Source organism: Pungitius pungitius, chromosome 1, assembly GCF_949316345.1.
Source record: "Pungitius pungitius chromosome 1, fPunPun2.1, whole genome shotgun sequence".
NCBI lineage: Eukaryota > Metazoa > Chordata > Actinopteri > Perciformes > Gasterosteidae > Pungitius > Pungitius pungitius.
The window spans coordinates 21,690,102-21,717,269 of record NC_084900.1 but is presented as its reverse complement, the minus strand read 5'-3'; the positions used below and the strand labels follow the sequence as shown (position 1 = coordinate 21,717,269).

At 43.9% G+C, this 27,168-nt stretch overlaps 2 protein-coding genes across 3 annotated transcripts; both read left to right on the top strand.

Annotated features, from left to right (window-relative positions):
- The first annotated feature begins 805 nt into the window (after positions 1-805).
- On the top strand, positions 806-23,018 carry arhgap4b (Rho GTPase activating protein 4b). 2 transcript variants are annotated; one of them, XM_037478996.2, is made up of 24 exons: positions 806-1,035; positions 6,023-6,365; positions 8,533-8,704; positions 8,803-8,965; positions 9,599-9,661; positions 9,751-9,924; positions 10,090-10,218; positions 10,431-10,652; positions 11,037-11,138; positions 11,245-11,430; positions 12,087-12,171; positions 13,004-13,031; positions 13,315-13,411; positions 14,976-15,036; positions 15,144-15,221; positions 15,379-15,507; positions 16,805-16,910; positions 17,003-17,230; positions 17,979-18,034; positions 18,144-18,315; positions 18,869-18,958; positions 19,142-19,249; positions 20,266-20,344; positions 21,057-23,018. In XM_037478996.2, exons 2-24 carry the CDS (start codon positions 6,296-6,298, stop codon positions 21,255-21,257), a joined length of 2,799 nt encoding a protein of 932 aa, XP_037334893.1. In that variant the 5' UTR covers positions 806-1,035; positions 6,023-6,295; the 3' UTR covers positions 21,258-23,018. The 2 variants fall into 2 exon arrangements, with proteins under 2 accessions (XP_037334893.1, XP_037334894.1); XM_037478997.2 differs by lacking the exon at positions 13,315-13,411 and adding an exon at positions 13,910-13,937 and having other exon boundaries at positions 807-1,035.
- A 709-nt stretch (positions 23,019-23,727) lies between these two features.
- Positions 23,728-26,870, top strand: cav4b (caveolin 4b). Its single transcript, XM_037480422.2, has 4 exons — positions 23,728-23,960; positions 24,585-24,829; positions 25,090-25,277; positions 26,307-26,870. The coding sequence occupies exons 2-4, from the start codon at positions 24,593-24,595 to the stop codon at positions 26,488-26,490; spliced, it is 609 nt and encodes a 202-aa protein (XP_037336319.1). The 5' UTR covers positions 23,728-23,960; positions 24,585-24,592; the 3' UTR covers positions 26,491-26,870.
- Positions 26,871-27,168: the final 298 nt, after the last annotated feature.

Sequence of the window (27,168 nt, the reverse complement as noted above, 5' to 3'; positions counted from 1 at the left end):
CCCTGGGTGCACGAGTGCACGCATGAACCAGATGCTCCTATCCTTCCCCGACAATACTACCTGGCAGTGGGCAAAAAACAGAGGCAACGCTTACTAGTGTCAGTCATAATAAGTATCAGCATACAATGTCTAAGTTGTAGCGTTTTATTTTTTTGCAGCAGGTGAATCAACCTACCCCGTGTAATATAAAATCCCAAGGTTCCTAATAGATGTATTACACTACATTCATAGTGACAATTGTGGGATGCAGAATGTACCAAACCTTATAATAGTTTTCTCTGGGACTTGACACAGACAGGTGCATCCCTCGTTCATCTGAGCCACAGCAGGTGTGGATAGAACAACAGATGCAGGTTGGATTTATTAGTATTGTTACTACTGAGGGAGTGAGTGAATGCGTGGGCCTCAGTGTTTTTCTTCACAACCATCAAAAGGTAAAACAAAAAGGATGCACCACATCCGGCTCAACAGGAATCAGATAGGAGACGGAGTATTATCAAGGAACGCGTGTATGCAAGTCTATTGGTCTTTTAGCGTGTGAAGCCTGCCTGTGGCAACGGGATGCAGTCATGTGATGGTGTGGTAAAGAGAGCGAAGAATACAAGGTCATCAGAAAATCATTGGAAGGGAGATAGAAGGGGATGGAGAGCGGTGGCTGCTGAGGGAGAAAAGGCGGTGTATTCATAGCAGCACCGGTATTTATAGCCGACCGGAGAGGAGAGGAGAGGGGGGCGTGGCTTGGGCCGCGGCTCTCGCGCGCTGCTGCTCCACGAGGTGGAGAGAGCGAAAGCGAGAGGACAGCCAGGAGGGCGGGCTGTTTCTGAGCGTGTTGTTTGCTGACCAATGAGAGAGAGCGGGAGGAGGGCACTGCGAAGAGAGAAATCTGTCACATTGAAACGCACTGCTCTCCCTGTATGTGTGTGTGCGCGTGTGTGCGCGTGTGTACGTGACAGAGAGACGGAGATAGAGAGAGAGCGCGAGGGATGAGAGGAGGAGGAACAGATAGAAAGAGACAGCAGAGGACCACAACGTGAGGTACGTACGGCTGCCCCGATGCGCGTGAACCCGATAACCTGTGCGCTCGCATAGCCCGAGCGTGTTCGTGTGTCTGTGTGTGTGTGTGTGTGAGTGAGTGCGTGTTAAAGTCGGTGCATACGCTAGTGGATCCGTCTGTGTGTTTAAATATAGTTGTCTATGGGTGCGTTCTGTTGACCTGAACGTGTGCGTTGTGTGTGGTTGTGTGTTTGTCTGTTGGGGGGGGGGGGGGGTGTAAGTGGTCAAATGGATGCAGACTGTTATCAATTATGTAATATGTGTGCACCATTTCTAGTGTTGATGCTCTTTGTGTATGTGTGTGTTTGTGCTGTGGTGTTTGCGTGGCCATTGTGTGGAGCGCCGCCACAGCGCCTTGACCATATGGGTCGTTTTATTGGGGGGATATACCCCCCCACCCCCCCTTCTGAACACCACAGACAGCTCATTTGTCGCCCTATTATATCCTCCTGTGATACTGTAACTTATACTACACATTTCTGTGTATTGAGTCCTGATATTGCTTGAAGAGGACACCTTTAAAATGACATCTCATATGGGGGGGGGGTGGGAGGTTGGCTTTGCCAACTTAGCAAAATAGCAGCCATCACAAAGCTTATTTTAAGGAAAAAAAGCAAGGTGAGGTTGATATTTAGATTTAAAATGTGTTTTTAAGTTGTGTATTTAGATGCATTTGAGGAGTAACATCTATGGAGTTGAATGAGTGAGTTTTCAAAGCTTAGTTTTTTTTGTCATAAGAAAAAACACAAATGTATTAATGTACACTGTAGTGCACGTCAGGACTTTGTTCGTCATTTTCTGGGGGGGGGGGGGGTGCCAAAAACAACCCAGGGCTTCACAGGTGCAGAATGACTGGGTGCAACCGTAGAGTGTGAAGCTTTCCTTTGTGCCTCAAAAAAATCCAAATGTTTCAACCTTAAATGAAGGAACCTCAGGGCCACTCTGTCGACACAAAGCCGTGTAGCAGTTAGTGTAGAGAGAGAGGAAGTGTCTGAAGAGATTCTGATTCTGATCTCAACTCTAGACCTGCTTATCCGGTGTCTCTCTTCTTCTCAAACACCTGCATCTTTGCAAATACATGCACATTCTTTTCGGTCCTGGCAGAATCTGAATTGAGCTCTCCGACTGGTGGAGAAGGTCCCAGCAGGTCACGTGGATGCGATGCGGATTTGGCCAACCAAACGGCCCCAACTGTTTAAGACATTTTTGCCGCATTAATGCCCATTGATATGTGCAAGTATGCATTTTGCCAACATTACCTCGAAGTGATTCTCCAACTAAAACCCATGACAGGAACTTGCAGCCTGTCTGATATCAAACTGCCCTCAATGCTACTGCAGTTAGGTAGCATGTCAGAGTCTGAAAGGCACCTTTTTTGCCTAAAAAACGTTAATTCCATCACCAGGGGACCTCACTTTCCCTTCATGTGATGCGGTCGAGCCACTGCCGAAAACTTTCAGTGAGATTTGTACTTTGCATTCTGCCCCAGGACTCCAAGTGGTTTCCTGTTTTGCAATGGCGGTAGCTGAGAAGGCTGCATAGGAGTGTGCAGGGACTTTGGCAAGATATTGTAAGTCGCTTTGGATAAAAGTGTCAGCTAAATGACATGTAATGTAAAAGCAAACTTTGTCAGTGGTATAGTTTGGGATTTTTGCGTCGCTAACTTTGCATTGGCCTCAACTCGCTCTGGTCGTGCTCTGAATGAAACCCGGGCATGTGACATCGCTCCACCTGTTGTAGTTTCGATTCTGTTCCCGGCTACCTGGGGCTTCAGAGAGGGTCAGAATCGAATCAGTCGTGTGTACTCGGCATATTCTCTTTGCTTGTAGACTGATGCTCTGTCAGCAAGAAACGCCAGAAAGTTACGGAGAATGCATCACAAACACTCACAAGATAATACCAGTCTAAAATGAATTTTCATTGCCCTCTTTCATTGATGTTAACATTGTGTTTATTTTTAGGAGTTCTTTGCCCAAACACAAAAAGACACTTTGGAGTGGAGTGCACCTTTAAAGTGCATACTTTCAGGTATTGGAATGGTATTTGTCTTACCCACAAAATGGGAACCCAGACAACCCAGACAGTTTTCCTGTCAGCTGCTCAGACATACGCAGCCAATTAGAGCACAACGGGCTTTGAGTCAAGCTCTAAAACGGAGCGTTTCAGACCAAGAGTGAATACAGGATGAGTATTAGGGGCTTTCAAATCAAAGTTGCAGGATTGTTTTGTCTACCTTTGCTATTGAGTTTGTTGTAGCTGGATTTCGTCTGGATACACCAACCCGATTTACGGCACTGTGGTTCAGTTTTCCGAGTGACAAACAGTCTAATACAACATAACGAACCCTGGAAATGAATAAAGTTACAGCTCAATGCTTCACACCGAGTGTTGTGGATTTATCAAGCAGTCAGCTGACTGGCGCAACGCTGGCTAGTCAGCTGACTGCTTGTTAATTCTTGTTAATTCCGCCATGCTTTAATGCTCCTCTGTTGGTAGAGAGAGGCAGCAGGGTAGTTGTCGGGTAAACGGTCAGGCCTACCGGGGTCTCTGCCCCACAGCAACATGGAACACCAAAATAATTGCAATGTGTGGAACTAAAAAAAAAAAGATCTATATATTTTTTAATTGCACACTTTTTCTGGGCGGGGGAGTAAATGATGAAATACATAATAATAAATTAAGTGAAAAACAGTCATCTCATAGAATTCTATACAAACTGAGACTTATTTTTGCAACCAGACGAGTGGCCTCTCTTCGGAGAGAATGACTGTTTCAGACCCGGCGGTTGGCGCGTGGTCAGACGGGACTCTTCCTGACTTGGGTCCAGAGCAGTGAACTCATGGATCTCACAGCACGGATGCAGTCGGCTCTCAGGACATCCCCATACGATATGGTTCATAAGATCAAACACCACTTCCAAATTGTGTTACTGCAGCTTCATTACCAGAAACTTCCCCCCGAGCAATACGGATCCATCTCGCATGTTGTCAATCTACTTCATATTCAATTTGTGAGCCACCGACCCCCTCTTGCCCTTGACTTCTAACCATCGAAACATTATTCCCAAATAACCTCCATCTCTCTGCCCCCTCTGCACTTTTTGCCCCCCCTCTTCTGTTAATCAGCCTTATCTGCGGTCTTTCAGTGCAGCTCTCGCAACCCCCTCCTCTGCGCTCCTCAGATCATTTACACTCGCTTTGTTCTGCGTAGATTAAGGTCGAGGGCTGGCGAAGGCCTCCGAGGTCTCGCCGTCTCAATTTCGGAAAACATCTCCGTTCTCTCTGAAACGGCCTCTGAGAAGAGTCACTCTGTGCCACATCCACCGCACGCTTTCTGGAAGCGGAAACCAAGGGTTTAACAGCACTCAGTTATTCTGAGTGAGATACTTTACGTTCTGGTAAATCTGACACGTTCGATAACCTTCTAATGGTGCTCTCATGCTTTCAAACAAACTAGTACAGGCGTCCCTGCTGGGCCACTTTCATTCGCACCCGAGTGAGTTTATTTCACTTCAGCTACCCCTTTGGGTTCAGACAAAACCAAGTTATCGCTTTGAGCTGATTGAGGAACAATGTTTCCAGTGAAAGGGACACACTTAGACACTTAATACAAAGTGCTGAAACCCGTTGAGAAACTGACACAGGATGTGGGATGAGAAGTTGTCTGTGTGCGTGTGTGTACTCGCCTGCCAGTGTTGAACTAAAAACAAAGTGTGTGAATCCCCTTCTCAGTACTGTAGATGCTGAATCATAAACAGCCTTGTTAATGCCTGGCTCTATTACATGTAAGTATTTAGTCATGTGTAGGCTGTAAATAGATATATCTCATTTAATTTTGAAATCAATCTTAACCTTTTTAAATGTTAGTTGGCAGGGCTTTTAATATCTCGTGCACTCAGAAGTTGATTTTATTTATTGTCTTACAGAGGCCTCTCAACAGCATCCAAACCGTTTGTCCTTTATGAAGGAATAAAGGAAAATAAATCTGCCTTTTTAAATGGCTCTAGTTGGTTTATAATGAAGATTCATAAAGTTGGAGAGTTAGATTTCGACTGGCCCATTCCTTTTCTCCCTCGACGGTATACACCAACTCGTTGGATGCTAACTGCTAGCCAGCTGGCAGAGTCCTCAGACATGTCTGCAGCTGACGCTTGATTTCCCTGAGGTTTTTCTCCCTTCCCCTCTTGTCTCTGTACTTATAAATACCGTTACACAGAGGATACAGAGGCTTCTGGGTAATGTAATATTTAAAGGATCACTACTTTATCAGATACATGCATGTTTCTATTTCAAGTAACTGTAGAGGAGCACATTCAAGTAAAACTTAAAAAAGACATTTTCTTTTTCCAAAACTGTTGGTTCTGCTTTTGGGTGGGCGGGTTCCTGTCAGGTCATGACATTATCAGGGTTATTTCAAAGGAATTCGTATTAATACATTACCGCTTTAATGACGTAAACTGTTTAGTAATGAGGAAAATGTGTATGTCAGGGAGCACCTCTGAAATATATGATATCGTCCGGCCTGTTTTATATGGGTCACCAAAGAGGCTTCATGAAATCCTATTGGGACTCCAGAGTCTCATCTTTGGCCACAATTTGTGTAAAAAAAGCATAATTAGAGACGTATGCTTGAGTGGTTGATTAATACCTTTAAAACATACCTCCCACCCTTGAAGCAGTGAATATCCTTCTCTACTGCTGTGACTCATCACCTCTCGTTCTTCATTCCCTCACATCCACATCACTTTGCCCTCTCACTGTCCATTTGGTGCTGTCCCTCTCTCTCACAATCCCACTCCTCCGGTGTCACTGTCCGTTTCTGTCTCGTAGCCCTAGCCTCATTCTTTCCCCCGGCTCTCTCCTTTTCCCGCCCTGGTCTCAATAAATCTCCCCTTTTTCTTACCCTCTGCTGTCCTCATCTCATCCTGCTTCATACCCCCTCGTCCTCTAACCCTCTGTCTGCTACGCAGGTCAGTTCACCCATGGATCAGCATCCTCGCCAGAAGCCAAAGGGATTCCACGAGCGCATCGACCCAACCTCCATCCCCACGGAGCAGAGCCGGGCGACACAGACGCGCCTCACGCAGCCGTAGAGCAGCGAAGGGCCGGGGAGGCAGGGGGAGGGGGGTCAGAGGTGAAAAAGGTCGTGGACTGACAGAGCCGAGCAAGCGCCCTGAGGCCAAAAGGTCTTTGCTGGGGCGGAGTGTGGAAGGGTTGGGGGGCCGATCATCCCGGGGTCCAAGATGATGACATCACATGTGAAGCTGAGGAGGGAGAAGGGCAGCCTGGCCGAGTACGAGTCGCAGATGAAAGGTGAGAGAGAGAGAGTGTGTGTGTGTGTGCCCTTTATTGCACTCACCCACATGCATGAATGGATAAAAAGAGAGCACGCATGAGTGTGTGTGCAGCTGCTCCACGTGCTCATCGAGCCCTGGACCTGGTTTGTGCCCATGTTTGCACGTATAGACCCAAAAGTCTCTGGGAGCCGCCGGCGGGCAGCAGCAGCGTCCCGTAATCACAGAAAAGACACGAGGGCGACCAATGACGGTGCTTCAGGATTTTTACATGACAACAGACGTGTGCGTGTGTGTTTTGTAGGGTGCATGCCGTGGCCGTACTGTACTACACAGAGGTATTTATAGCCAGTATTAGTGATGCTGTCTCCTCACATCCACTCAGCCGCGGGCCGCGTGCTCACACGGAGACGGGAGAAGACGAGTAAATAGGGAAGAGAGGGGAAGCGAGACGAGGTGGGTGGGCTGTGGAGCTGGGGGGGGGGGGAGTAAAAAAAGGAGAACAGGTAAGAGACAAAGAAGGGAGAGAGAGAGACAGAGAGGTGAAGGTGGGGTTATTCGACAGAGCCATGTTTGCATTGGCCTTTTCAAACCAAAGTGCCGCCGCCGACTTGGACGCATTTTAAATTGTGTGTACAATACATAGCCTTGTGTTATACACACAAGCTTGTATGGATGGGTACCTATATTATTATGAGCTGTGCTTCTAAATATGTGTGTTGCCGCCTCAGTAAATCGGTAGCAAACAGCACAGGTGGCGTTTTATTAAACCTCGTCCCATGCTTGGAAAATGTGGGATTGGAAAAGTCATTGTGGTATTCTGTTCCAATTTCTCGAACAGCAACTGCTCATTAACTCAATTAGTGTGCAAGTGATCTGTTCCCTAATGGAGCCATGGGTGTAAAAACACAGTAGCATGGGCTCCCTACTGACTGTTTCGTGTGTAGACTTAAGGCGGACGGACGCCTTAGGTCTGCAAGCAGCAGCAGCAAGCTTGAATTAGCATGTTTTTTTTTTAACCTTCCTTGTGCTTTCTGTTACCATCTCTTATGTAAACAAGTTTTTTTTTTGGATCTCACATTGTTGTCTTAGTTATGTTTTTGTGCAGGTAGATGACAAAGCAACATGAGAATCCCCCGAAAGCTCACATGAGCTGTTAGTGTGTTGGCTGACTGCACTTTTGGTTTTGATGATTTTAGTTTCCATAAATGTGTCAAAACCGACCCCCACAACACAAAGGTCATAATTTCAACCAGAGCATTTTATAATTTAGTGGAAAAAAAGTTTTTCTTTTCTTTTGTTGAAATACAGTCAAAAGACCTTGATAGAATAAACAAATGTAAATCGTTGCCGTGGAAAAGGAAGGTTAACAAACAAGACAGGAAATAAACACCCTACAAGAATAGATATAAATAAAAATCCATTTTTCTTTTACTTTTAGTCCAGTCTGTAGCCTTTAAGAGGATATATTAGAACAAATGCAATATGGTATTCACAGCTATTTCCTTTATTTTTATAATGATTTGTCTGTTAGCTTCAAATTGGTCCACCAAGTCTGCCCCGTTGCACCGCCTTTGGTGCTTGGCATTATGAGGCCATATATATTATATATATATTTTATTCTTTCTATTCCAGTGTCCAAATTGGTTGAATGGCAACAGTTATATAAGCTGTTTGATGTTTTCCTTTCCCATAGGGGTCATTGTTTTGACTCCTCCGCCAAGGTTCTAAAGTAGAGCAGCCATTTTGCTCACAGCGGGCCTCCCCTCTGCTTCCAGTTGCTATCCGCTCATGTTGACCCCATGGAAGTGAGGAAGAGGCTGGTACTAACGTTAGGGTATCGGGCCCCCATGTGGCCTTGGCAGGCTCTGTCCAGCATCCAGTGGCAGCAGGAAGTGTCCCGCCCTCTGCAGACAACATGCTACACCCAGGGACCACTCTGTTGAGCTCTGAAACTTGTTGATCCGATGCTTATTACCACTGAACGTGTCCACAGTTTGTATTGCATCAAATTGGCCGCAAGTGAAGTCGATCGGATGAACAGTGACGTGCGAAGCACGCAATGACCCAATGATCACTTACTTTATGGTTAAATGTCAGGATGTCTCCAGGGTTATAACGTATCTACTTCAATAACTGTCCCCTTTCTCTCCTTGTCTCTCCTTGTTTGTCCCCATCTGTGTCAGACCTGCGGGCCCAGCTGACAGACCAGATCAAGATTTTAGACTCTCAGGTGGAGGTGAAACAGCAGCAGCTTTCCGACCTCTCAGAGTTCCTCCGGCGCCGAGGCGACATTGAGGCTGAATACGCACGTTCCCTCGACAAACTCACTGAGCGATTCACCCACAAGACAAAGAAGTAGGCGTGGACGCAGTATTTGAGTGCCCCCTTTCTCAGGTGATTCTTGAAGTGTTTCATCAAGCTGTGGCTCAGTAAGGTTATCTGTCTTTCTGCAGGAAGGAGCAGTGGGGTCAGTCAGTGTGTCAGGTCTGGTCTGTTTTGCTGACTCAGACTCGTCTGGAGAGCCGGGAACATGCAGCCCTGGGAGACACCTGCTGCAACACACTCACACAGCGGTTGGCTCACAGCACGGAGGATACACACCGGCTGCACAAAAGGGTGAGTGCATCTTTGGTGGAGGGTCATGTGCAAGCAGAATAAGAGGGTTGGTGCTCCCATCATTGGGGGTCAACTGCCCGCCTTGGAGCCCTGTGAAACAAAGTGAAAATGCCCATATGGTCCTATGGGAAATAAAAGATGATGAGGTGCCATCTCGAGTGCCCTTCCAGTGGAGAAAACACCATTAACTGTCCTCGAGATTACCTGTCAAATTGAGAATCCAAGATTACAACATGATGTTCATTTAGTAAACTATGGTCCATTTAGAGTCTAAGACAACATAAAGCAGGGTGTGCTTTATGGCAGGCAAACTGTGATTGCCAGGCCACTGTCACTGGCAGAGTATCTACGTCACTTCTTGGTATTACAAATATGGTAACTGGTTGCAAGGAGATGGCACCAAACTGTTTGTGGCCTGCTTGTTAATTGGCAATGAGTTGCAGGGGGTAAGTTGTATGGCTGAGAGTAATAATATTATTAATGAATCAGTTAAGATGGACCCTAGAGGATGACACGTTCGGGGGGGCTCACTAGGTGTCCAGTGCAGTGAGTGCCCAGCCTTTGAACATCTGTGCTTTAACATAATAGCAACGACCGAATGTCAGATGTTTCTGAATATCTTTGATATTGCAGAGCAAAGAAGTTGGCATCCAGATGCAGGATGAGCTGCTGAAGGTCACCACCGAAATGCAGACGGTGAGCCTGTCGATTATTGACATCTAAGGATGAAACATAACGACGATGCATTGTGGAGTCTTCCTAACGTGACATGTGTGCTACTCAAGGCTCTCAAGACGTACAACCAGTACCACACGGACTGCCTGATAGCCGAAGGGAAGCTGAAGGAAGCCGAGCGGTTGGAGGAAAGACAAACCGGCAAGTCGGCCGAGCTCGGCCCCGGCCCACTGGGAGGGCAGAGGCGCAGCTCGGTCAAGAAGATGGAGAGATTGATGGAGAAAGTGAGTGTGTGTGTGTGTGTGAGTTCCAGGAAGTCTCAAACCGGGTCCCCGTCCCCCTCCCCACAGAACAAACCCTTTCCTGTTCCTGTTCTTCAGTAAATACCTATTGTCTCATAATGTGATGGTTCTTACCTTCTCTCCCGTGACCTGTGTGTGTTTGCACAGAGACACGGCAGAGTGCAGGAGAACCAGCTGAAGTGCACCAAGGCCCGTAACGACTACCTGCTGAACCTTGCAGCGGCCAACGCAGCCATGAACAAGTACTACCTGCAGGACATCAGCACGCTCATCGACGTGAGCGACACAAGATTACCGTTGTGTGATTGTCTGTGTGTGCTTATGGGACCATTTGCTAGTTTTGACGTTACCCTTTTGTGCAACTCTCTTTTCTGTTATTATTTGAAGAAAATGGATCCAATGTGGAGGGAGAGAATTGTTTCTCTCTGTCCCACACCACGATCACACATTAAACACCATTCTTTCTCCCCGTTTGGCCTCCTCTCCAGTGCTGCGACTTGGGTTTCCATCTGTCGGTGGAGAGGGTGATGAACTCCTACCTGGTCAGCAAGGGGCGGATCCAGAAGACAGAGGAGGCGGCCCTGAAGCAGCTGGAAGCTGCTGTGACGTCCCTGGACCCCGGCGGAGACAGAGATGCGCTGCTGCAGCAACACGACGCTGCCTTCTGTCTGCCGTTCAGATTCAGCTACCATCCGCACGAGGGAGACCAGGTGGAGAATGAGAACTACTAAGCAGCAGTCTCAGCCTGCAGCAAGACAACCTAAAGACTAAAAACAGATAATAAACAAATAAAAATAAACCTGTTAAAACACTAAAGTGATTCAGAAACCCAACAGAATCAAAAGGCAGATGTCAATGACTAATTCAGTTTAGATAGCTGATGGCCAGGTAGAGTGTATAAAATGTTTAAATAATACACTTAAACTGATACTGATTTTGCTACAAACCCCTTACAGCAAACAAAACCACCCCTTTAACTTGTTAGTGTTTCTTAATGTTGTCCAAGTGAATCCTCCCATCTCTCTGGGATTAACATCCCAATTGTTTGTACTTGGAAGAGTGGAGTTATTTTCTGTTTTGTCCATGTGTTTCAGGTGTGCGAGGTGAGTGCGGAGAGCCAGGTCAGATACGAACTTGAGACCAGGTACCAGCAGCTTCAGTCACGACTTGCTGCCGTTACCTTGGAAACAGAGGAGGTCAGCAGAATGATTCTTCCTGCTTGTTTTTTAAAAATTGTCAATTAAGTCAGCCACGAATTGTGAATGAAAAATGAACCCATGGACATTCCTCTCACTTTCGCAGGTCAGTAAAACGCTGAAAGCCACACTCGCAGCCCTCTTGGAGAATATGTGTGAAAGCGACAGTAACCCCTCCCCCGACGTGCCTAGCAGCCTATCGCACGAGCCGCCTGTAGGAACCTCCGCCCCAAAACTTATGCTCGCCAAGCGCCGAGCCAATCAGCAGGAGACAGAGACTTACTACTTTACAGTGAGTCATTGCAGCTGCATTAAGAATAGCTTTAAAGATATATGACATATATTTGTATACTGTATGTGTGTAGCTGATTGCGACCATTAACAATTTTCAGTGTGACTGTTGTTTTGATTACATATTCTATAAAATGCCATAACTGACCGTTAATTTAAATGTAATTTTATCGGATCAATATCATTTCTGTGGGATTTCACCTTAAGAGTAATTCATTTCTCACTTGGTACAACCCATGAATGAAATAGATGTTTTAATTTCGGAAATCTAGAGTTCTCAAATAAACACACACGTTTAGTTCTCTGGGGGGGGTTCTTTTGATAATCTTTTCACACACTTACAATAACAGTTTGAGCCTGATCATTGGCACATCGATGATCGGAAGTGGCCCAATATAATGACATACTTGCTTTTGGACCAATTTGAATCCTTGTTTTCCCCCATTTTCTGCAGAAAATAATAGAAAAATACTTCAGTAACCCTTCAAGTAACAATAAAGGAAACGTCATTTTGTTTTAGGTGTTGCACTCATTAATGCACTTATTTACCGCTGACACTTGAGTTAAATCACAAATGTCACTCTATAAAATACTGAACTTTAACATTGTTTCAGAAATTGTGGGGAAAATGTAATATATTCCTTTTTTTCCTCTTAGAAAGTGAAAGACTTCCTCGTCAGCAGCTCTCTGACCTTCAAACTTCAAGCCAAACACGACCTTCTACAAGATGCCATACAGAAAGGTACTATTATTCTACAGCGATAGATGAAGGTTGGGGACAATGTCTGCTAATGGTTATGGAGGTTTGAATCTGTGATTAGTGTGTTCACAAATAAAGTCACAGGTCTCCACCGATGTAGCGTTGCACAATACTATCTTCAGATTCAACCGTTATAAAATATGTATCAAAATTGATCCAGCACAACTAGAGACATTTCTTGTCACATAATCTTGTGCCCTTTAACCACTTTGCAAACGGTGACTCCATCAGTTCAGAGATTTGAGTTGGTTGTGCTACTACCTTTCAGCCACAACCCGGATCCCTTTTAGTTCTGCCTGCAATCTCAGGTTCTTCCTGTAATTATATAGAAGTTAGACTTTTCACTTGATTTATTACTCTCAGTAAACATTGTGAACGTGAATCTCAATTTCAAGTCTCTCAAATCTTAGCGTAATGTTCGTTATAAGTGAAATCTAATGACCCCATAGAGCAGGGCATGGTTTAGTGGTACTGTGAATCACTGGTCTGTATCAGAACTGTAAAAAAAGCAACATGGCGACGGCTGTAATCCAATATGGCGTCGTGACAATTGCCAAACTAAAGATAAAGAAAGAAAAATTGGTTACACGAACCAATGGATTGGCATCACGAGGACAACGTCCACTAACATTAACAGTTAATGTGTAATTTTCAAATTAGTCTTAACATCCAACTGATGCCCACTCGACATCCCTTAAAGACATTTATCTCCACATCTGTAGTTTAATATCGGTGAAGGTACCTGCACATTGTTTGCACCAGGACCATGAAGCGGGCCTCACTCTTTCGTCTGTCTTCTATTTCTTTCTTCCAGCCGAGGCTGTGGACACTGACCCCTCCAGGTAAACAGTATCTTCATGTAGCTGGGACTGAAGCCAGTGTGACAGAGAGGCTTAGAGAAATGGAGGTAGCAGAGAGGACAAGGAGGGGAGGAAAGAGGCCGAGCATATTGGAAGCACAAATGCCATTTTGGCCAATTCTTTCTTATTTTGTAAAAGGAAAAGTTGATTTTTGGAGGGGGAGGGAAATGAAAGTGTAGTGTAACTGATGATAAAAGATAGCAAACCTCGTTGAATGTAAGATGCAGTATGGCATTATGCAATTCATTATTATTATATTTCCCAGAATGCAATGTGCTCGGTCAGTGCGCGTTTGGAAGTCCAGACCTGTTTCCCAATTCTGCCACACACTCTTCACCACAGACATACTCTCCTACATACAGGTAACACACTCTCATACACACATGCGAATAAGAACAAATAAAGAAACACCCCTTGCCTTTTGCTCGTTGCTGATTGGCTTGCTGCACTGCGATGCTGTTCACCCGTCAGAGGGGAATGATTCAGTAAATCCTGTCACACCGAAGCAGAGGAATTTGCGGGGGGCTTCTTGCTGCACATGCAGTCTGCCTTCATGTGCATGGGGGATGCTTATAGTTTATTGCTGGCTTTTCGCTCCTTTTAAATCCACCCCACCCCCGTCCCCCCCTCCTCCTCTCTGTTATATCCTCCTCTCTTGTGAGGGGATTAAAATGCACTGGCCTCTTTTTTGCCTCCTCTCTCGGCTCCTCTTCTGAGAGCGTGTGTGCTTTTTGTGCCCCTCTTCCCACAGCTTCTAAATCTTTATTACCCCCGTATTTTCTACTCTGCCTTTTTCTCATCTGTGACCCCCCCGCTCCCCTCTTTCTGTCTCCTCTCTGCTGCCCTTGGCCCGGTTGCAGGAGAAGAAGACGAATGTCTCGGACACAGGTAGCGAACCCCAGCTGGGACTGAGTCTCTGGATTCACTTCTAGGAACGTTGGGATTTAGCAGCCCAGAGGGGGGGGGGGGGGGGGGGGGGGGGGGGGGGTGCTAGGGGGTTCCAAGAGTTAAAAAGGAATAGTTTTTCATTTTGGAAGCAGGCTTCTATGTGTGTATATACCGTATAAAATAAATATATATATATACAGTATATGAACGTATATGTGTGTATATAGATATATATGTATATAAATAAAAAGCCCTGTGTTTTTTTCAGTTTTAGGGTTGCCACAGAGAAATATATTCATAATAAAATACATCATCATCAACTTTACAAGTTGAATACTTATATTCAGGCTGTTATTGCCTGAAAGTAGTTAGCTATTGTCCCATTAAGTATGTGCTTATTTTTAGACGTTCCCTGAATGGAAATCAAAGCCAGGTTTAAAGTTCTCGTTTTATTCTGTTGACACATTAGAGTCAAAGAGTTTTACTTCCCATCTGAAGAAGAAATCTACTTCCATTTCAAAGAAAAGATTCCGCAGTGTTTTCAGTAACATTGTTGTATAAATCTGGCTATGAATGATATATGAACAAGTATAGACAGCAATGGAAGTGAATCCAAGTGCTGTCGGAGTGGAGATTTTTGCTTTCGAGTCTGAGTGAAAACTCAATTCAAGGAAATACATTTGGTTCAAAGAGTCAAACTTAGATTCATTGTTTTTGTATATGCAAATACGGCCCTATGTAATAGTAATTTGTGTTACATTTAGTAATTCATCTACAGACATGTTGAATGTTCGGTTTGAACCGCTCTGAACAGGTTAGGGAAGCAAGTTAGCCCAAAATCCCCAAATGGATCAGTGCATGATGAACCTCACCAGTGTTTCCTTGGGACGTTAGAAACTGTTTAACCGCTGTTCGTCTTGCATCGCTTCTTCCTTCCTCGCTGCTCCGGCTGCGCATTATGCCCACCTTGTCTTTGTCTTTATTGACATCTACATCCCCAATCTCATCTCTCCTTCTCTACTCATCTTGTGCCTGCAGAGCTCTGGGCAGCAGATCCCTGTGGTGGTTGAGAGCTGCATCCGATTCATCAACCTTCACGGTGAGTACGTCTTTGTGGGGAAGTAGTCAGCCTTCCCTAGGAAGCTTTGGACACAGATTGAGATGGCGTAACATGCAGCCACAAACATGCAATATGTTGTCTCTCAGGTCTCCACCATGAAGGTATATTTAGAGTTCCTGGGTCACAGAGGGAGGTTAACCACATCAGAGATGCCTTTGAGAGAGGTAAGTGAGCCTTGTTTTTTTAGTTATCATTTAGATTTTTTGGTCTCGGTAATCCTTTGTGATGCTTTGCTGTATATGCTGTATAACCAAATGGTTACACGTGTGTGTGCTGCTCCAACAACACTCTGAAGTTACATGTCTGTTAAAACGCCCGTAGGAGAGGATCCTCTGTCGGACAGTGAGTGTGACCTGGACTCTGTGGCCGGTGTGTTGAAGCTTTACTTTCGAGGCCTCGAGCCTCCTCTCTTCCCCTACGACAGCTACTCTAAGCTGCTGGAGTGTGTCCGTAAGTACCCTGTCATATCTATATCTATACATCTATATATATATACACAGTATCTTGTGTAGGGTGTGCTTCTGATGTCACATCCTGCAGGTTTTCAAATACACTTTCAGTTACTCAGTTGTTAAGGCCTCTTATTCTATCTCCATTTAGCTGATTGGCCTTTTTGGAAATGAATAATCCTGCTAATTGTGGTTGAGCTTAAGACGGGTCTCATCACAGAGGCAGCGTTCCTTTGCAAATCAAAAGTTAAATGTCCTTTTTCCACTATAATTTTTGTTAACATTCTTAACATGTTTAGGCTTTAATGAAACATGTCGGGCAAACTAATCTAACTAATAGTTTTGTGTCGTTTTCTGACTTCGTTGAGGCTTATAGTTTAATGGTGTCCTCACTACACAAGATACGTATTGACATTGAGTGTGATAACATATGATTTAAGCTCTTCTTGTTGCCTACAGTACACACAGTAAGGCAGTTCCTCCTGTCAAAGTGTCCTCAGGCCCGACACTTACCCCCAAGTTGCCCCTGATGGCAGGTGGCACCATACATGGAAGCCTCTGCCATCAGTGTATGCAAGTGTGTGTGTATGAGTAAAAAAATTGTCGCTCTGATTGTTGGAAGACTAGAAAGGCGCTAAACAAATGTTGCTTCATTTAGCATCATTTCATTTGAATTCCTAGTTGAATATGACCCCCATGTAACTAAACCTACCTTATCAGGGGAGCAGTGGCTCATGCAGACACCCTTATTGTTTGTGTTGCTGGACATTAGAGAACGCACATATCCCAAATCACGTCTCGTAAGATATCATATCATAAGTTTTACGTGGATATGTTGCTAACAGCTTTGCTTGGTGAGGGAATTGTCTGGGAATCGTCTGGGCGTCTACTGGTGCTCTCTGGTGGTCTCTGTTTCTCTCTCTCTCTATCTCTGTCTCTATCTAACTCATTCTCACACTATATCCTCCATCCCTCTCTCTGTCTCCCTGTTATTCCTTTAGGGCTAATTCTGTTTTCCAAAAGCAGAAAATCTGCGTCAGAATCAGCACAGCTAATCAGGGTTGTGAACCTGCCTGCTGGTTGTGTATACCGTTAAATGCTTGAATTTCCTGTCAGCTGCATACTAAATCAACCTAGCTATTGCACCCAGTAGTACATACTTAAAGTCTAAATGTGGAGGGGCTTAAGCATGTGACACGGTTTCTGATTGCTGTGGGCATTGTGACTGATAGAAACACAACTCGGTGTAAGTGTTGAATTTTGACTCACCCTGCTCCTCTCATCTGTATCATCGTCAGAAATCGAGGAGGTGGCGGAGAAAGACGCCCAGATTAAGGCGATCATATCCACCTTCCCGCGGCCTCTCCTCATCGTGATGCGCTACCTTTTCGCTTTTCTCAATCAGTAAGCTTCAATGTGACCCAGTGTGGGTTGCTGTGACACATTTACCTGCTCTCTGCTGTGGTCATATGATTAAATACATGTATTCTTCCCAGTGTGACTCAGTATAGCGATGAGAACATGATGCAGCCATACAACCTGGCCGTTTGCTTTGGGCCGAGCCTGCTGAGGGGGTTGGACTCTGATGACGCTGTTGCCAGACAGCCGCAGGTCAACGATCTTGTCAAAACCATGATCCTGCAGCATGACAGTATCTACCCCAGCCAATCGGAGTTGCCGGGCCCCGTCTACGAGAAGCACATGACTCTGGAGCAGGAGTACTGGTGAGAGATGACTGGTCACTCAGGCGCTATTTGTTGTGGTGAAACAGTAATGCAACATCGTTTGTTCTAATTGTTTGGCCAGAAGTATGGAGTTCACACAAAATAATTTAGTTTCGGAGTGTTAATGAAAATAAATAAAAAGCATAGCTGTTAGTTATTTTAGCTGACAAAAACTAGCTAGCTATTGCTATTTTTATTGATCAATTAGCATCAGTATTAGAAACATAATTAAAGCGGTTTACTTTCATGCTAACTGATTGGAGGTTAAAGAAAAATTGTATTTCTTTTTATTTCTTTGTAGACTTTTTTGTTGACTTGCTTAATAACATTTTGCCACATGTAGTCAGTTTTAGGGTTTGATTTGAAAATGATTTGAAACTACGGGATTAAAGTGGCTTCCATTATTAACGTTGAAACTGAATGTCATCTCCACTTATTTCTGTCCTCTTTTTTTAATTAAAGACGCTGCAACAGCGTTGTAGGTTGATAAAGACGTTTCCACGTACGTAGCGCATACCAAGCCGAGCTCGCAATGCTTAATGCAAAGCCAGCTTAAAAATATTAAGCTGATGGCTCACACAAACTATCTATGGAATCCTTTCAACATGCCAAAATCATATCTTGAGTAAAACATCTATGAATAATAACCTATACATTTGACAGATCCTTTTGATACTTCTATAGAAGTTTCACAGCAGCAGAAGAACAGTGATGACCACAGAGATGCACTTTCTTTCTTTGTCTGCAGTGAACCGATCACAGAGGAGGGAGAAGGGGAGACCGAGCATCTGCCCAGTGAGGACGGTGAGGACATAAAGAACAACAAAGAGCTTCCATTAGACACTCACTATTCACAGAACAGTACAACAATCCACTGTGTACATGTTTGTTGATAAGTTGCACATGTGTACAGAGTGGGAGGCGGTGGCTATGTTTGACTACTCAGCGAGATCTCCAGCAGAGCTGTCCTTCAAGCAGGGGGAGCTTCTCATCCTCCACAGCAAGGCCTCCTGTGATTGGTGGAGAGGCGAAGTGGGAGGGGTTAAGGGTCTTATCCCTCACAAGTACATCAGCGTGCTGGAAGGGTGAGTGACCTGTCCACTTCACTAGAAGTTCACCAAACACTGAGAGTTGTTCAGAACAGCTGCCAGGACGACCGCCTCTATGATGGGGAGCCGATCTGGAAGCTGATCACTTGGGCCTCTATTCCATTTTGAGAAACTATATCCAATGATTCGCTTCATTGGTCTCCCAGGAACTGAGTTAGAATCTTTTTTAAGTTTAATTTGGTAAATGATGGTCCATTTAGAATCTAATAGACCATAAAGCATAGTGTGCTTTAGGGCGGGGCTTACTGTAATTGACAGTTCCCTTTCGCTACCATAGACTTAAACAAGGTTGCTCTTCCGTATGCCAACACCAACAAAACAAATTAACAAGGCTTGCGTTTGAGTTGTTACATTGTATTTTATTTGGCATTTTTTTTGTCACCTTCTTTGTCATCTTCAAATTGTTCCATACAAAAATCAGATCACGTCTAATATCGGTCCTACTCCCCCCTTATTTTTTCACTCAAGCCCATCTTTCCGTAGTAAACCTATATTCCAAATATGTGTCTCTCTTCTTGTCCTCCCTCAGATCAGAGCGGGGGAAAAGAGAGGATAGAGAAGGCGGGGGCAGTACTGGGAGCCTGACAACAGATGATCCACAGACTGAGAGCACAACCCGGTACACACACACACACACACAGACCTACTTGAAAGTACACTGCAACATATGAATGTATTCACGCACAATGGATGTGGACAGCAAAATACACACACGCAACACTCAACATTGCACACGTTCACACGAGCAAACTCCGATGAAAGCACAGAAGCACTTGCAAAGTTTCTGTGCCCGTCTCGACAGGATGCGGGTGAACAGCGACAGTGCCTCGTTGCCTGGGAGACAGAGAGGAAGCGAGGGGAGCCCCAGTCAAAAGCCGCCGACGTCTCCCGCCGCGCGACACCTGCCAGTGTAAGACGAGACAATGCATGTGCTGCACAGCACTCAAATACAGAGCGGCTGATAGCCACTTACATATAGGAAATGTACAGTATAGAGAGATATATATGGGGAAAATATTGTTTATGTGAAAGCATTCAACATAAAGGGAAATAACAACATAAAACATTACCATTACCATACTTTAAAGGAGCTATAATCAATATTTGGAAGGAATAATGGATCGGGAACGGTAGGTTCCTTGTATCGGCAAACACAAACACTTCTTATTATATCTCCGTGGCCGTGGCCCTCTTTATTCTTGTGATTCGGTGTGCGCGCTGCCATGTGAATGTAACAAATGCTTCACTGATCTACGGTTTTTACAAAGGACAATTTGTTTTTAAATGCTTTAGAACCAACAAAAGGGCATACAAATCTTCACATGACTAAATGTTCTGCAGCCAATTCAAACTGTTTACAGGATATTCAACCTTCCTTTTTTCACAATGCTTGTGATGCACTACTTCTTTCTTTGGGCTTCCTCAAAGGCAATAAAGTAATCCACAAATATGAGGTATGAGTTTACAGATACAACCCGTCTTCGGTATTGTGAAAGCCGGTTTGTTGCTTTTTTTCTGGTTTCACCTGCAGTCTGCGGGCATATCTATGATTTACACTGCCTGTCTACTTGGTTCCTCAGTGCTTATTTTGTTTGCTCGCCCCCTCTAGTGTTTTCACAATGCAGCACAGGGTGTAAATGACTCCGCTATTGCTCGGAGCTCGCACTGCTCTAGAAACAGAGCTTTGGTCTCTTCAAGGGCCAATTAAGCTGTTCGAAGCTAATAGAGAAAGATACATGCAGCCTTCCATTTTTGACAGTTGTCATGATCTGATGTGATATGAGTTAACTTTGTAGCGTGACAAAGACAGAGAAAAGCTTCTCTTACCGAAACATGAAACAATGCTACAGATTCTCAGTCAGCTCCATCTATTTTCACTTCTTCTAAATGTTTCTGTCTGACCCGAGTTCCCTCTCGTCTCTATAGGTCTCAGGAGCGAAGACACACGTTGGACACTGTGAGACAGGGCAGCTTCCGACCCCCTGACAGACCAGCGGTCGACAAGGTCGGTCCAGTAGCTTGGGGAAATTATTATAACAGTTGGTGAAAAAAAACTTGTGCTTATCAGTGCTTTTCACGTACCTGCTTGTAATCCATTACAACAACTGACTTTCTTTAACCTTTCTTCACCTGTTTACGGCCTAAACAGACGGGAGAAACAATTTAGTCAGACTTTCTATAATCTCATTTCCCTCTCAGGTAACGCAAAACAACAATGTAGATAGATGTAGGTAGATAAAAGAAGGGGAAAGTCTTGAGGCTGTGGCCGTAACAAGTTCTTTAATCAGCTAAAATGTTTATTATTAAGACGTTAGAACTGTATATGACTATATGCATCCCTTTTTTCAATTTTTGTTTTTTATCAAACAACATTTTATGCAAGGTATTCATAAAATGGGAGACTTTTGTTTTAGTTCCATCATTTAAAATGGTGTATGGTGTACATACACCATTTCCTAGTAAAAATCAAGCGTTGAAAGCCGATGCACAGTTAAAACAGTAGTGAAAGTGGTGCTAGTGAGGTCTGTATATTCTGAGGGCGTAGGTCATGTGATCTACATCATTGTATCCCAGTCAGCTGAGTGTTGTGAGGACTGAACTGAAGAGATGACTTTAAATTTTAAAATACTTGAATATAAATAGGCTACATTTTTATATCCTCTGTGTGCCTCCTGCTTACTGTCTGCCCCCCCCCCCCCCCTCCCCCTTCCTCTCAGGACATGATCAGCCGTCAGATGAACTCGGTCTTCAAGGAACTGCTATCTCGGCAACCTTCCGTGCCGCCGCCCGGCCTCCCCTCCGCTGCCGCCCCGGCTCCCTCTTCCTCCTCCTCATCCTCTCTTCCTCAAGCTGCCCCCACTGCCAAAAAAGTAGGATTCGGCCTCAGAGGACGGACCCTTTTCCGGCCGGTGGACTAGGAGAGGGGAGAGAGTTGGAATAGCGGCTTCATTGTTAAACGTCAGCTGATTGTGCTGATGCCGATAGTTCATTTGTTGAAGATGTTGATTTATTTTTATTGACATGTGTATGATATTTGCCAAGCTGCCATCTCATAGTGCCACTAGTGTCGGTGCCGTGTACCTGTGCGTCCAGTGTGTCTGTTCTCCAGCTGCTTTTAGGTTCCGGTCACTTTTTTGTTTTCCAGGCATTTGTGATTTTTTTATTTTTTATTTTTATTTTGAAGAACCAGGGATGTGACTTTACCAGACTGACTTTTTAAAGTGGTTGGCATCATACCAAGAGCAGCAACAAAGTACTTAAGCCGCTTCCTAGTGGCAGGTTCTGAGATCAGCTCTCCTTCACTGATAAAAAAGAATCCTTATCCGGGCCCGAGTGCCTTTGCCTATTTTCCTTTCACAGTTAATTCACTTGAAAAGATCCAGTAGGTTTGACCTCTATTATGTTAAAAAAAAATCTTGTGTTCAATATTAAATAAGACAATATGCAGTCAGACATACCGTATATGAATAAACTGTCAAACACATAAAATTATCCTTTACTAAATCAAACTTTAAAAAAACTAAATTGAATTAGATATCATTCTTTATAGGCATGTTTATGTCAAATAAATGGGGAGAGTTTCCCGATGACACTGGCGTGTCATTTTCAGCTCAGCTACTGCTACCCAAGGCTGCTGGTTTGCACCTGTTAGTTAACGTCTGTAGCTTCTAAGTCTTAGCTTAACTAGCCGGAGTTTGGATTGTTACGCATTTGTTTCAAGTTTTCTGTTTTGAAAAGTGAAATTCATTTTTGTTAAAGGGAAATTAATGAAACAACGACACATGATATAAGAGTGTAATTGGGAAAACCGGCTGATTTTGAAAGAAAGAAAAAGGTTCTCATTTGAATGGGTAATTTATGGGGAAAAAACACAATTAATTACAATCATATATAATAATGGTAATTTAGTATTACATTATGATTGCTTCATGTATAGACAGATTATTCAGGTGAATATTTATTTCCCAAAAATTCATTTATTTAATATTGAACATTTTGGCGCCCCATAGATGCTAGCAGGTGGTCCAGTACTAATAGCTGTATGCATCCTTAAAACGCTCACACAAATACCAACACAAACACGCACGTGTACACAAAGACCGAAAACGCATTCCCCTTCATATGTGAAACGTGGCCTGATCCGCAGGCCTCAACTCAGGGCTTTTTGCAGAGTCAGAGCCGACTCAGGTCGGGCTTCAAAGGGCACAAGTGGGACGTTCTACCCTCAGGGCTTTTGGTTGACTCGCTCTTCAACTGGAAACACGTGCCCCAGAGAGCCAAACAATGGCCCCCGCAGGGCAGGATCCAGACACTTCCTCTGGTTTAAACTGTGAATGCAACGGCCGACGTTTCTTGTCGCCGCCGTGGAATCTCTCGTCTCATTTCGGCCCCACTCTGGATCTCTACACACAGCACGGCCCACCGGTCCCATGGTGTCAGGATGTTGGCAGTGAAGTGTACGTTTACTTTGATTCTGAAAGCATCCCCCCCCCCTGTTGTGTTTCAGTTTTGGAAACATAGAAGTAGAATACTTTTTTTTTTAATGGATTCTTCCTTAAAGATTAAATAACATGTTATTCTGGATTAATGTTTGATGATGTCACTGAATTTGCTGTGTCCAATTGTATATGTGGTTAAAAAAAAACCTGAATTCAATAAAAATGGTAATGAATGATTAAGGGTTGTCAGTGTGTTTAAATCGCTGGTTTGGCTTCGTCCTTTCTGCAACAAATCCACTTTGTTCAGGGAAAGATTCAAATAAACCTTAAAAAAGTAACTTAAATACCCTGGCAACACAGCTGTTGGATTCCTCAACTTTCTTTGTTTAGCTTTAGTTCATCACTACACAACATTTGGAACACAGCTGGTCCAAACTAACACCTATGAGCTGCAATGTGTTATCATTCCTTATTTTATAGAAGTTCATCCTTATTCTCTCATGATTTATCCCTCATACACATGTGTTTATGGTCTCAATCTGGAGTCTAGTCTTCATCATAAGATCATAAGTTTTGTTCCGAGATAGCTCTGTTAAAAAGTGGGAGGTGATATAAAAAGATATGAGGCAGTTTATTCTTAGCTAATAGATTTTGCTGAAGATCTCATTGGGACAAAGCTGCACTGTAAGTGCAAGGAGATCAACTATTATCAGAAAAAAGCAAATATTTAAATCAATATACTTCCATGGCGCTTATTTTTTTAACCTTTATTTTAAAACACCATGAGGATTTTTCACATCTTGTGTCAAGTACAGCTGGATGTGTCTGAAATCGTTTTCCTGTTGGTGAGTGAGTTTGATTCTTTGAAAACGTGTGTAACCACGACAGCCGGGTGGTGTAACGCAATCGTTTTCAGACCCAACCATTCCTCCAAAAATAAACCCCTCCACCCAACACACACACACAGACACTCACAGAATAAGAAGCACTGAAACACATTATCACTTCTGATGTGTGTGTGTGTGTCTCATGAGCCAGCTCAGCTCTGAGGGACATTTGTAATTAAGCGGTACAACTGATCTCATTGATATTTCAGATTAGCACTGTCTGCAGGGCTCCCCTGGCCCGGCGTTCTGGAAGAGTCTCTGACCGACACAGGATTGAGACGGCACTTTGAGTGAGGTAGGTCAGACACGACTCCTTATTTCCACTTCCCGGCCCGGTTTTGGATCTGCTGAGATGAGGGTACAAGAACTACAGGTTTACATCTCGGTTCATGCACGTTTTGTGTATCAAACCTGATGCATGCAAGTCAATTAAAAAGTATTTCAAGCAAGCTGTTAAGACTTTGAATCATATATAGAAGATAAAAATAACACAATTCTGCTATTCAAACGCCCGGCAGCTATTTACAGATTTTAGTGTGGCTTCTTTTTTTAGGGGCTAAAGAACAGGTGGCGGCACTCGGCTGCCTTCTGCAGGAGCTGTGTTTGTGTGTGTGTGTGTGTATGTCAGTTGCAGGCTGTGCATTTTCCACCTGGGCCTTCTGTGCTGTCTTACTACAGTTAAATAACCCAATAACCTCATTATGACGCCACAGTTGCAGGTTGTCATCAACTGTAGGTTTGAGAATATAATAAATAGTCCATCCCTTCAAACTGTGGGTGACTGTTAATCAATGGAGAGCAGGGTCGCCCTCCAATTCGGATCTGCAAATTGATCCCTGTCTTTGGGTGAATTATGACACGTACTATTGAAGCACTTTGAGCACGCCCCAGTTCATCATGTGCCTCTCTGTTCCCTCAGTGAGGTTGATGATGATGGTGAGCGACGACTGCCTGGTGGAGTGTAAGATCGACGATGAAAGCGATGAAGAACAGATGAACACACCTCCTCCTCCTCCTGAGTTTGCATCCAAAGCCTCGACACCCGTGGCCTTACCTCCGACCCCTCCCATTGCCCCTCCCACGGCCCCTCCCACAGCCCCACCCACGGCCACACCCACCCGCACCATCAACAGGGACCCATATGGCATAAACCTACATCTTAAGGTTTGCTTCCCCTTCTCCACCCTCTGTGTGCATTGTCTGCCAGAGCATTGTTAGCATTGATTTAATATATAAGTCCACATGTACCTCAGGGTTCCATTTTGGGCCCTAATGTCTTTATAGAAAACAGACCATCCCTTGCTGGATTATTTTTGATTTTCCAATCGAAACAAGCCAAACACATGACCTTCCGTGGCTTTTCCCTCTTCACGTGTCTGTGCAGCCTGAAAAGAACCTCTGACCCTCTCCCAACCTCTCTGCAGGTGGAGGTCAGTGACGTACTGGCGGAGCCGGCCTCACCTCGCAGCATAGACCAGGTGTGGCGTCACAGTGTGGCTGGCTTTGAGACGACTCGGATCTGGACGTACCGCTGCCTCTCCTCGCTGCTCGCCGTGCCCTTGGCTCTCGTCTGTGGTGTCTTCCTGGCTGTTCTCGCCTGTCTACACGTCTGGTACGCCTGCGCTTTAAAAACAGGGTCATGTGTCATTGTCTTATGCTCATTCATCCATGCAGAATACACCAAAACAACTACAGCAGACGCACATATCCTTAAGTTTACTTACTAAAAAGTTACTTCAGCGTTTCATTTTGAACAAAGAATTCTGCTTTCCCTATGCGGGGCCCGGCGATTCCTTTACTAAAGCCCAACTCAAGTTTTCCGTGATCATCCAGTCAAAAGATCAATATATCATAACATGGAAGTCCTTTTAAGTCAATTCAAACCATGACTGGACCAAATTCCCAATTCATACTATTTCACAGTCTCAAACACGCCATAATATTAAATAAACATTTGTGATTGGCTCAGCATCAGAATTTTTGTCAAATATAATTGTATTTTATCATAACCTTAAATTTTATTTTATACTAATAGAAACTAATTTATAGAGTTAAATTGTAAATTTGTAAATTGAACATGTCCTTTTCCTGCATGTTTTCTGTCTTGTTGTCCATTGTCTTACTGTCTGATGTTATGCACCAACCGCCATGTCAAATTCCTTGTACATATTTTGGCAACAAATGTTCCTGCTTCCCGATTTGTGAAGAGGACCAGAGTAAAAAAGCTTGCACATAAATCTTGTTTCCTGACAAATTTGTGAAGATTAACACCACTTTCAAACGGTACTATGCAGGTACAGGTGATTAGCTTAGCTTTGAACAATGAGATTTAAATCAGTGGGAATATAGCTGATCACACGTTGATCAATTATATCTGGTTTGTGGATTTTTCAAAAACAATTGGTAGAAGTTAAAGTCAAGTCATGGGTTAACAATTTGCATGGTGTGCATTAGAGGCATTCTCTCTTCTAGGCTTTATGACCAAATAAACGTCATGCTACATACATTCACACTCCATACCTTAAGGGACAGGAGCCTCACAATGATTTACACTCCAACAAAAACGATGGGTAATAAGTCTTTCCTCCTCTGTATATCGTGACAGATTCCTTTCAGTAATTCTCCCCCTCTGTCGCTCTAGGTTTGTGGTGCCTTGTCTGCAGCTGAGCAACACGTTCCTTCCATGTTTACGGTCTCTGTGTATGTGTGCTGTGAATACTTTCATATCTCCCTTCTGCACGTCTTTGGCTCTCTGCTGCAGTCAAATCGCCATTTCTCTGTCGAACAAGGACTGGCATCAAATGAGAGACAAAGGGACTGTATAAATGGGAGACACAACAAATTATATCGAGTGAGTGAGAGGAATTAGTGTGTTTTTTAAATGTAAATTGGCATAGGTAAATGCAATTTGAAATGTTTTCTATATAAAGGCAATTTATAACAAATATGTGTATTATTATGATAATTATTCAGGTTTTCTCTCACCAGTGAACAAGGGGGCAGGGGCGGGTCGCACCCCTCTATGAAAGTCTGCAATTTAAAAAAAGACACCATGCCATACCATCAACCCCCCTTCTCCCTGCCCCCATTTCCCCCCACTTTTTATGATTATTGAATTATTATTATAATATTAGATTATTACTTTTACTGTTGTGGTTGTTGCATTAGTGTACGACTATGAATAGATTTTACAAACATTTGCTAAGATGAGAATAAAGTTGATTAAATCTATCAACGACTAAAGCTTTTCTTCTTCATTTATTTAGGAAGGACATTGAATCAATTGTATAAAACATGTTTTGCGTTCATTCATCATTTAATTAATCAATCATCAAGCAAGACTATCAAGCTGTATGTTTTTCTTTCTGTTGCATATTTCATTGCTGATTCAAAATCAACAATCGAAATATGAATACTGTATGTTCTTCTACATCAATAAGCCTGGTGTAGCACATGTCCGAGGTTTTCTGCGGCACCTGAAGGCATCATACATAGTCATCCAT